Source organism: Anarrhichthys ocellatus, unplaced genomic scaffold, assembly GCF_004355925.1.
Source record: "Anarrhichthys ocellatus isolate YVR2014 unplaced genomic scaffold, GSC_Weel_1.0 scaffold7, whole genome shotgun sequence".
Taxonomy (NCBI): Eukaryota; Metazoa; Chordata; class Actinopteri; order Perciformes; family Anarhichadidae; genus Anarrhichthys; species Anarrhichthys ocellatus.
In genome coordinates this window covers 4342839-4354410 of record NW_022280037.1, presented here as the reverse complement: position 1 = coordinate 4354410, position 11572 = coordinate 4342839, and the positions used below count along the sequence as shown (strand labels likewise).

General features: G+C 47.1%; 1 protein-coding gene across 2 annotated transcripts in view; it reads right to left on the bottom strand.

Annotated features, from left to right (window-relative positions):
- Window positions 1–11572, bottom strand: part of mnat1 (MNAT1 component of CDK activating kinase) — a 40518-nt gene that overhangs the window by 3815 nt on the left and 25131 nt on the right. The window contains exon 7 of one of the 2 annotated variants that reach the window (XM_031847566.1): window positions 10060–10181. The exons of the other annotated variant lie outside the window; for it this stretch is intronic. Within the exon in view, the coding sequence (XP_031703426.1) occupies window positions 10060–10181 (122 nt within the window). The remainder of the gene's footprint in view (window positions 1–10059; window positions 10182–11572) is intronic. 2 annotated transcript variants of the gene reach the window in all.

Here is an 11572-nt window from a genome sequence, read left to right as displayed (position 1 = left end):
GGGGGAGAAAGGGAGAAGGAGGGGTGGGAAGTAAAAAGAGGGAGGATATGAGGTGAAATCACCTTTGGGTATCATCATCACAAACCCTCTTCTCTTAAACCAACCCCGTCTGCCCTCTGCTCACCCCTAACACCCGAGGTTAGTTCAGTTCTGCTCCATTAACTCAGCGGCCGTATCCGCATCTTCCTGTAAAGGCCAGCCGCATACATGTACATACACATGACCGGCTGTAGAGGAAGCTGAAAGATGAACTCGACTCTTTTCACATGACTGTACTTGGCAAAACCTAAGACGTGCAACAACATGAAATGCATTCAAAATTTGCTGCTCACTTGCCTACAAAAACAGGCAGACTCTTTACACTTCCTTCAATCAGAAAACTCTCTCTCTCTCTCTCACTCTCACTCTCTCTCTCTCTCTCTCCCCCCCCCCCCCCGCCGCCGCACTGACACAGACGCTTCGAGACCCTCCGACGCTACTGTTTCAGTGTGCACTCACAGTCTCCCTGCCCTCCCCCCTCTCTCTCTCTGTGGACTGGACTGCCTTTTGTTCGCAGGGCCGTGAAACCCAAGCCGTGTCAGCCGGTAACATCTTTCACTCTCCGGGCCCCATTGGAGCATTAGCTGAAACTCGATATGGGTCTTTTCAAAGCTTCGTATTATTGGGTAAATATGGGTCACTTTGGACTGGCCCATTATGTCGCTTGGGGGGGGGGGGGAGACGAGTGCAGGTGATGAAGACAACTGAATGACACAGTATGACAGTGTGCGTGTCAGACTGAAATTGCCACAAGGGAATATGACAGGGGTTTTCCATCAGCATTACACACTGAAAGGAGTGATACATGCTTTTTCAAAGATGACCATCTCAGCATAAGTGTCAAATTTAGATTCTTTTTTTTTTAATTCTCAAAAGCATAATAGAAGATGAAGAGCTTGCATTATTTTTCAAACTACTCATACCGTCTGCTGTAACCCCATTTATTAAAAAAAACATGTGGATCAGAACTGTTCAGAGCCAAGTTGGCCAACAGCATTTTTCCACTTTGGTCTGGAACTCTGAATACCTGGGCAATGTCTCCTGCTAATGCTAATAACGGTCAGAGATTTTCCTGACGGGACCCCGAAAGTATTCCCCACCCCGGCTGACTGGAAAACGCCGCACAGCCGCATCTCTAATTCAAAGTGAAAAGATAAGTGGCGAAATGTTCCGGTGGGGTTCTGCTTGATTTCCAGCTGGGAATGTGCGGCTCCTCTTTATGTTTGGATCAACGACGCTGCAGCGGAACGGAGGGTGTTTGGGTTCTTTAGGGAAATAGCAGCGAGGTTGGGACTCTGGAGGGAAAACAGCCGATATCAGACGGAGGCGCGGGCTGCGTTGGGCCTCTTGTCTAGACTCCATGTGTTGGCTCGAGTTGGATTAAGAAGAGATGTGGAAGCCCGGGCTTGATGGAAAAGAAAAGAGGCCTGTAATGCTACAATGGTTATTTCAGCAAGCAGACACTTAATCAACGTACAAACCACAGAGCAGACGCACAGGACAATGGAGCAATCTGAATCAGTCTTAAACAGCGCTCACTGTAGAATTACTGTATGTGGTTTGGCTGCTTTCATACATAAAGACTTAATAGTTAAAATAAGCCAAACTCAAGCTAAAATGGCTCCTTCAACAGAAACTTGAGGCAACATCTGTATGAATGGGATTTTCTGAAAGAATCAAGAGAGTAATGTATAAGTCCGGCTGCTTCTTTCACAGCACCCTCACTGATTCAGGATCAGCATTTGCTTTTACTTCATAGACGATGAGAGGCGTTTTGAATGCAGCTCGTCTTTAGCATGAGTCATAACCCAAACAGGGTACGCTGACTTTCAGGCAGTTGGAGAGATGAACTCTGTATTCTGTTCAATCAACAGTGGACGGAAAAATCTGCAAAGATAAATCAATAAAACCTACCCTACCTGAGACCGTTCCAAGGACTGAAGCCTCATTAGCTATGTTTATCAAAGCGAATGAGCTTAGACTGGTGTGTTTCCGTGCACAAAGAGGGCATCTGACAAGCACAAGGAGGGCTATATCTGAGCAGAGGCTGCCCCATACTTCTGAAAGGCTTCTGGATGGCAGTGCGAATGTCCGGAAGTCTTCCTTTAGCGCTCTGCTCCGGCAGCGGTTGAGGATTCCTGGCCTGGAATTGATGGGGGCTGGAGGAGGGTGGGGGAGGGGGGTGCAGAGCCACACACCTGCCAGATGATTTGTCATTATAGAGGGGTCAGCACTCAGCTGTCACCCCCTAATCACCCATCCTACCCCTTAAGTCAACCCCCCTTTACCCCCCAAACTCCACTCCAGTCCTCCGAAAACACCCCCTGCATTCCTCAGGCAGCTCCGGTTTCACTCACAGCACTGCTGCCCCATCTGCCCCTCCTTCCTACACTCTACCCTGAGAGAAAATGTACCCCTGTGAGAGACACAGCACACTGAGCGCATTGTGTATATGTGCGATGTGAGCTTATGCCTCCGTGTGTGTGGATACACAATTCACGTGTGTGTGAATACATGTTTTTCTAAGGGTAGAGCTGTTTGTATCGGTACCGACGGCGAACAGATGGAGCAGAACTCCACCGGTGGAGAACGTGTGAATTGGTCCAGGCTGCAGTCTAGAAACAAAACCCCCGCAGACAAGCCAAACACAGAGGACTCTCACAGGTATACTATATCTGTCAACAGAGGTCTTTCATCACCATAGGTCACAGGTCAGTCTCTTTTCCATTGAATGCAGCTTCCTCTGGGACGTGCGAGTGTGTGAGACAGATCCTCAGCCATTAGCCTACCCACTGTCCATCCGATTATCTCAAGTTGTCTGTGAGTGTGTCTGAGGGGGGCTCAATACGGTTACATCATATCCTCACGAGCCTACAGACCCCTTATCCATTATCCTGTGTCTTATCATCACCATCGACGGGCTGAGTCTGCGTCCCATAAGAGAGGAGGTGAGGGAGGCGGGTGTAGCTAACACTTAGTTAAGGGGAGAACATGTTTAGAGTGTGAACAGAAGCTTTGGGTGACACTTGACATTAACGCTAATAGAAATACATTCTCATGTGGAGTGACTGACAATCTGTGAGCTGTCTTCAAGAAGGCAGCTTGTTGGTATCAGTGATAAAGACGAAGTGGTTGACTTGTTTTGTGTCTCTGCACAGATAGCACTGTGGAGGTGCCCACGATAAAGGCCTATTGTGCTTCTTGTGCCCAAACCTCACTTCCTGCTCCAAACGTCACCTGTCTCGACTCATCCAGGGCTCTCGTGCGTTGGCCCCGCACCTCCTCCGTCTGACCTGATGGGGGCAGTAGAGGTTGGCTGACTGGCTGGCCCACCGGCCTCACACCTAACCGCAGCAGCCGAGGGGCTTGTAGAAGCATCACACATCCAGCTAGCCACTTGATACAGAGAGCATCTTTCTTTCTTTCATCTCCTGAGCTGCTACTTGATAACTCTGCCCCCCTGGAGAGCTTAGAGGCAGGAGGGGAGGGGGGGCAAACCAGACTGAAGAGGGAGGATAATGACATGACATCAGTGTCATCGTTAGCCAAATGGCGCCGTAAAAGATGGAAGAACATATGCTGTTCAGTGAATGGCTGCTAGCACAAGGCACACCTATACATACATACACAGCAGAGGAGCCTTGACAGTTAGACGTAACAATCTGGGAATAGAGCGCCGACACAAAGAGGAAGAAAAGACTTTTCCCGGGGGGGTGGGTCGCCTCCACAGGTATCAGTTACTGAAGCACCTCAAGCACTGAGGAGAGGCAAAGATGGGAAAAGCGCAAAGAAGGGGGGGATGAAGGAACACAAAAAGACAGGGAAAGGTACAGCAGGGGGAGGATCACTATGATGCGATAATTCATACATCATAGTGGAGAAGTACCTCTTACCATGAGTTGTGCGTGGCAAGTCCCCACAGCCAAGCCCCACAAGACAGGAGTTTGTTTTCTTTCTCCAGCTCTTTAGAGGGGAAAATGAGCCAGCTAATCCCCCTGTACATTGCCGGGCCCTTTGCCCCAGGGTTGAAGAGCAGGAGAGAGGCACAGAGTGCAGGCCTGTTGGTACGGGGTGTGTGCACAGTCATGAGCACCATCGTGCTCAAAATCAAAGCATGCAACCCTGGAAAGCATGCGACCTGCTTTGTAAACCTCTCCACCGATCAGTGTGTGTGTGTTAAAAACATCACCTCACCCTATGCTGGGTGACGGGGTCAACACTGTTGCCTTTCGGCCGTGACACAAATAAACCTGGAGGCAAGAACACTGTTATACTCGGAGTTCCCTGTCCGCTGGTGTCTCCTTCGCTGGCAATGGCTTGGTTTGGCCTGGCCTGGGTTCATCTTGGGAGGAGACTGCTGGTCTGTCTGGCACACAGCCCACAGAGGGAAAACAATAACACTAAAAGCAGACCTCTTTCATATGAGCAGAATACACACAAGACAAATGTTTCTCTATCCCGCTCAATCATACTGTAATGTTCCCTCTGTTCCCGCCCGCTCTTTGGGTCAGAAATGACTCACCCACAAGTAAAAAGCCTCCAGTCAACTACAGCGCGTGCTTATTTTGAAGCATACTTAAAGAGAAGATCAATATTTGCACAGATCTATGGGAGGGAAAACAATAGTGATCTGGCCTCCACCAGCTCTGTCTGTTAATGGTCTGTTTACTGAGACAGACAGGATAATGGCCTGGGTGGGGGCTGGTGGAGAGTCGGACGGTGGCCACCCTCCACTCTGTCTCTGATCTAGTTAGCAACGAAGAGAATAAGCACCTACTGTACAAGAAGCTGAGCATGAAAAGCAAGGTGGTGGCTGTATGCCGTGAATGAAGATGGAGCATCGTGTTGACACAGACGGGTTTGCAAGTCAAATAGCAGGGCTTGAACCTCCACAGTTTTATTGGGCCTGCACTCTCTTTTGGTTATGCAAATTATAAATCCGAGAGCCTCGCGGCTGCTTTCAAGCTTTTCGATCTAAGCTATGGAAACACTTAAATTGTCAGAGAAGCACTGCGTTGAAGTCTACAGTTACTGGCTATACTGGATCTAGTAACACAAGACAATGGCATGTGCGACGATGAGTGTGTAGTATTGGAAGACAGTAGGATATCAGATATCTGACCAACCAAGTTCAGTTTTAGGTCTTGGTTATGGTGGAAACACCAGAGTATTTGAGGCAAAGCCCCCTCGTGTTATGCAAGAGCCAAATAAACAATTCTTTCCATAAATGGCACCATTTGGAAACGTCACAGAATATTTGAATTTGGCTGAAAGAAAGCAAAATACGAGCCCCGAGACATTATCTAATCGTAGTAAAAGTAGATCAAAGCAGACTGCTCTTGAGGGAGTTCATCTGAGGTCATGCTAACCGGCGCCTCAGTCTCCAGCTCATAACTTAAGCATCAACGCTGCGTTTGTGAGAGAGAGAGTGTGCGAGTGAATGACTATTTGAGGCCAAGAATACGAGACCCGTCTCTCCAAGGTGCCATCATTCTGCTCCCGTCAGTCTCGGCAGTCTGACGTCCTGGTGCTGAACTTCAGGTCCCCTGTGGGCAGTGACCTCTGACCCTATCCCCCCTCCCCTGGCCCTTCCAGCCCCGTCAGAAGGATATGCGCCCTGCAGGGATCAGAGAACCTGGGATACGTGAAAAAGCCATTCATGGCCGTTCATAGAAATTCCTCTGGAGAAGCTGTTCTCTGCATATTGAGTGAAAAAGAAGAATATGATGGCTGACTTGCACTTTCATCACAGAGTCAAAAGGGAAAGCAGGGGAAGGAAAGAATGACTATGCTATTTAAACCTCATTTACTCCAATTTAGTGATGGCAGAAATGGATTCAAGAGTACTCTATGGAGCATGTCTAGTGGTCCTGCTAACTCCGTGAGCCAAGTCCAGGGTCAGTGGAAGTGCTCTTGGCCAGCTAGGCCAGAGCTGGAAAGATGGAGAGCTCAGACCTGGAGTCAGGCCAACCAGGCGGGAAGAGGCTAGCAAAGCCGGATGCCAGGAACTGAGGGCTGTGATGGCACCACTGACTATTCTTGATATCTCCCTCCCACCAAAGCACTTAACATGCAGTATAAGCCAACACACAAACAAACAAACAAACAGATACACGCCATTCACATAAACACGCAGACGCCAAGGGATGTTTGGAAAGCTAAAGAACACAGGCAGGAGGAGAGCATCACTCAGAGACCCATTAACCCTTGGCTCCCAACCAGAACAGTGAGCCGGCGTCCTTTAAGCACACTTTGAACATAGCTGGTCTATGAACGTGTGCACAAGTACTTTAGGTTCTTCCGTGTGTCTATGTGTATGTACATATGTCCATAGAAAGTGACATTAAATGAAGACTTGATGGGCAGTTTCCAGAGGAAGAAAACAATTCGTTGTCCTCTTGTATTTATGAAAAAAAAAGTCAATCGCTATCTAACCCCTCGGCTTGCCACAAGTTGGTGAGAGAAAGTGCTTTGAGGACTACTTCCTCGTACGGAGAAGTGTAACCCCAGGAGAACAGCTCCAGACTAAACACTCTGTGCATTCAGCTGCTCCCCTTCACCCCACCGACAAGCGACGGATGCTTGTCGGCGCTCCCAACAGAAAAACCTCACTTTTTCCACCAATTATAGAAAGCAATGCGCACGGGGGAGGAGGCAAAACTTCATAATATTATACACACTGGCATTTGGCGAAGCACATTGAGCAACCTCTGTCAGAAAGAGATGGGCTAATTTCAGGGTGACCTGTGCCAACACAAACAACTGTTCTGGCTAGCTTTCATTGTCAGCACTTGAGGTTTGAGTCAAATTTTTCAATGCTCCGCAGCCAATTTCTCTTTCCCCTCTTTTTTTCCCCCCATATGATTTGTCCTTGTCCAAGATCCCAGTCAGTCTTTCATCGCCTACGCAGTCAGAGCTTTAAAAGTATTCTGGTAGAGCAGAAAACTCAGACCCAGATGCTCATCTACACACACAAACTAAAATAGGACGTAACCGTTTCTTTCAGGTCGTCAGCATGTATCTATGTGACCTCATGTACGGAAAACATACTTATTTTATCCATAATGCAGGCGGGACTGAATTGGTGCCGTGTATCTTTGATGTATCCAAGTGCTTCCATTTGGGTTTTGTCCGTCAGCAGGCGCAGGGTCCGCGTGAGTTAAAACAGCTACTGCTTCGGTCTCTGGCTGCTGTGTGCTGGGATTCATATCACAGCCGTGTCAACGTAAACATCATATGTTTCCGTTTGCGTCTACAAAGCGGTATTTACTTCACTTTGATTTTGTTTATTAGAGGCTTTTACTGTTCAACATAAAAGCAAGGAGCCATGGCGGTACAGGCTGTAATATTACATTCATAGCCTCCTCATAATTCTCATAGCTCACGCATGGTTCTGGGTATGTGCCAGTCAACGAGATGGACAGCACTTTACTGCCATTATAGAAAGCTCACACAGTAGGAGTCCTATCCTCTGTGGCAAATCAAACGCACCTATGCACATCAGGGGAGGAGTGTTTAGTTATGTACCAGTGTGTGAAGGGGGGGGTTGATGTTGAGGTGGAAGCTGAATGGACACTTTTGGAGGCCCCTGTAGCCTGAACATGCAGCCTTTCCTCTGCTCCAGTATTGAGGCAGCTGTCTTTAATATAAGAGCTCAGCTCAGCCCATATTTATTCAGGTACAGCTGACAGAGAGGGGGAGACAGTGAAAGAGGCGTGGACCATCTTTTTCCTGGCAGCAGTGCAGCACTCCTGCGGCTTTTTTGGGGGGCAAAGAGACAAGGCGAAAAAAGACACAGACACTGTGACAGAGGGAAAGGAGCGGCGTGAAAGAAAAGAATGAGTTGAAATAAGAAAAAAGAAAATACGGCTCCAGTGAGCTCTGCGTTGACTGGACATCCTGTGCAACAGACCAGCCCCAGAGGCCCCGGGGCCACCAGGGAGGGGGGTGTGCGAGCTCAACTCTCCAGTCTCTCTTGATGGCTGTGTCCAAGACAAATCACCAGCGGTGCTGCTGTCACCGTAGGCCTTGACCAAGACAAACAGCCGTGTTTTTTAAATAAGTACCTGCCCCCTCACAGCCCCTTTCACCTCATCCACGCTCAGTCACATCCATATCTCCTGGCACAATCAAGCATATTCCCTTCACAGGTCATAGGACTGGAGCTGTAGTCCAAGGCTCTACACTGGGGACTCACCATTCACCCTCTCAACGCTGTCTGCATTCTCTCTCCGCTGCACGCACACACACACGCACACACACACACACACTGGTGACATTCTACCACATCACAAAACTTTTATTGTTGCCAAAATGCTGGGACTGCAATAACAGGGGTGAGAGTGAGTGTGTATGACACAAACTGTGTAGCGGGTTTAAGGGACACCGTCTGGATGCATGTGTATGTGCAAGCTTGATCGTTTATGTACATCTGGGCTTGCATGCACAAAACCTCAAACTTAGCTGAATCACAAACTGCCAACTGCGCACAAGTGTCAGCACAATTCCTTGCTTTTACTTAACAGCACATTGCATCTTGGGAGTTGTGGTTTGTCTGAATGAGCCTGACTGTGTCGCTGCCTCCGGCCTGCACCGGTGGGACTGGCGTTCCTCACTGAACTGAACCTCATTTATCTCTGTGGCAGAGCCCTTTCTCTCCAGCATCGGTCCTCCTGGACCCCTGAACTGCTGACACCAGCCCCCCCCCTCCTCCTCCTCCCTCTGAGCTCCAGCATGCGGCAAAAATTGTGAGATGTGTTTCATCTGCATATTGATCAGCCCGGCCAAAAGAAGAAGGACCTCAGCACTTCACTGAATGCATAATGTAAATAAGTAGCAGTTATTCTGCTTAAACTCGCACACAAACCTTTAAGGAAAAAGTTTCACCTTAAGTACGTGATTTTCCAGGCAATTAGGTAAATGTGATTGTGCAACAAAAGTCAATAGCAGCTTTTGTCTAAAGAATAAAGAAGAATAAAGTAGAAAACCCTTTTCCCTAACCATGCTGACAATATGTACAAATCTGCACATCTCAGCCAAATGAAGGTTATCGTCAGGGTGAAGCAGGGCTGAAAGTCAATGTGCCCAAAAAGAATATGACCCCGTTTTGCTCCCGTCACCCAATAAAAGCAGGCCGCTCTCGGTGTGTGGGCAGGCTTCAGTGCCAGCCAGTTGCAGTGCAGATGGCTGGGCGCTGGGCTGTCTGATGGATAGCTTACATTCGGCAAGGACTGGACCTATGGCGTCGTGGATTGATTGGCCCGAAGGGGCCGTCGGGGGAAAGCACTTCCTGTGTGTGTTAATGGACACTCCTACAGAGGCACTGTGGTGGCTTGTGGCAGGGTGATGGTTGTTACTCCCTCTCTCACTCTCCCAGCCCTCCTCCTCCTCCTCTTCATTTGCTTTCACTCTCCCAGTTAATCAGAGGAGAGTCAAGTGAGACGAGCCAGGCTTTCCAAGCAAGCAGACCGACTCTCTAACCCAACACCAATACACTACAGCAGCGACGTGGAGAACTACACATCTTAAGTTTAATTTATGTGTAATCAAAAACACCTTATATTACCAGCCCCATAGATTCCTAAAATGTCCTAGAAAGGAAATTGATAGGTAGGTCCTTGGAAAGAACTTTTAAATTTGGTGTCAATTGTGAGGAATATTGAGACAGTATTTAGTCTGTATATTTTCAAATAATTAATTACAATTAACTTTTACTCAATATTTACTTGGGTTTAAAAGCATCAGTTATTTCAAGGAAACTTCACTGGAAATCAACAGCTGTTTAATCACCAAATAATCTCAACAGTCTCAGAAGTGTGTCTCTATTTTTCGTACAGCCTATTTGGCACCAAATTACATAATTCTTTCCATTGAACTTCCAAAGACCTTTTTAGGAAATTATGAACCCATTGTTTTTCTTTCTATCATTCAACTTGACAAATCCACTCATCTAAAAGGTCAAAATAAAAACTCATAGTAAGTGGCTGTGGCCGATGTGCGAGTGTGTCAATAAGTTTGTACCCGAATCTGCCCAGCTGCTCCAGTTCAGGCACTGGAGGTCCGTATGTCTCAATTTGAAGGGCCTTGTAGTGGTACAGAACTTCCTCTATCTTGGGAGGAGGCTGAAGTAACACCGTCTGACGCTGAAAAAACAAACAGTGAGACATTCAACACAGGACAATAATCTTCATTGTGCAGTGCAACACTGGAAACTACAGCTATGGAGCAATTCGGATGACACAAACAGTTTAAAAAAAGCTAACTGTCAATCAAACTGCAGCATTAACAACCACCAGTTCTTGACGAACTGGTTTGGCAATAGGAGTTTTGTCTGACAACATTTTCCCCGGGCACTGCTGGAACAATGACAATGAGTATGTTTTTAGTTGTTGGCTACTCAACAACTGTTCCTGATGGGAATCTGATCAAGAACAAACAGAAATAACATCATGCAGGAGATCTGTCATGGGGTTGATGAGGAAATGAAATTCCTCATAACAGTAAGTGTACTTTGGATCAAAAATGGCTAACGGCTATTTCCATGAAATCACCAAAATACAAATGCACTGATAATGTAGAACTGTAGAAGAGAAAGATAGGAATTAATAAACCTTAAATTAGGTAGGCTAGTGTGAGTGTGTAGGAAGCGCTGGGATTATTTGCTACTTGCATCGTCTTCCCAAGGATTCACCTAAAACACTGTGGATCTAACCTGGGTGAATATGAATGTGACTAACATTAGGCAAATCCTCAGGATTATTCAACATAAGTTCAACAGAAATATGTCATTGCTGCGTCTCCTACAGTCATAAGACCCGTCGTGTCAAGCTCAGAAAACTGTAGTCTGTTTTATAAAAAAAACCTTCAAGCCGTAAATACTCAAAGTTGAGATTTCAGTCAGGCTACTCCAGTTCCTAATGCTCTTGACCATGGTGATGGAGTCAGAAACATGATACTTCTTGAGAACACAGTAGAATTGTTCGATTTGGGGCTCTGCCATCAAAGGGGAATTTCCACACAGCGTCAGGCCACTTTGTTTTCTCCAGCATTAAAGTAATGAGACTCAAAAGATGAGCCAGACTCAAGAAACAAGCCTGGAATTAAAATGATGATGTCTAAACAAACATTGACTATTTTAGAGACCAGCAAAGGAACTCAGAGACAAAGGAGAGATAAAAAGATAAGGGGGAAAGCAAAGAAAAGAGTAGTGGGGGAGTGTAAACAACAGAACACAGAGGGGAGCTGATGAAAACCAAACTAAACGAATAACATGTGCCCCTCGGCCTCAGACTGCCCGCCCTCACACATGCTTTGGCCCATGCGAGCACACACACAGGGAAATAAAGCAGCCAAATCTGAGCTACAAGTTGCAAAAGCACCAAGGGATGAACACCGAGACAGCAATGGAGGCACAGTTTCTGAGCCAAACACAACATGGGGGTAATTGTGTTAACCCGTCAGTGTGTAGGATAGTTAGACAAAACAATACACACACACACACACACACACACACACACACACACACACACACACA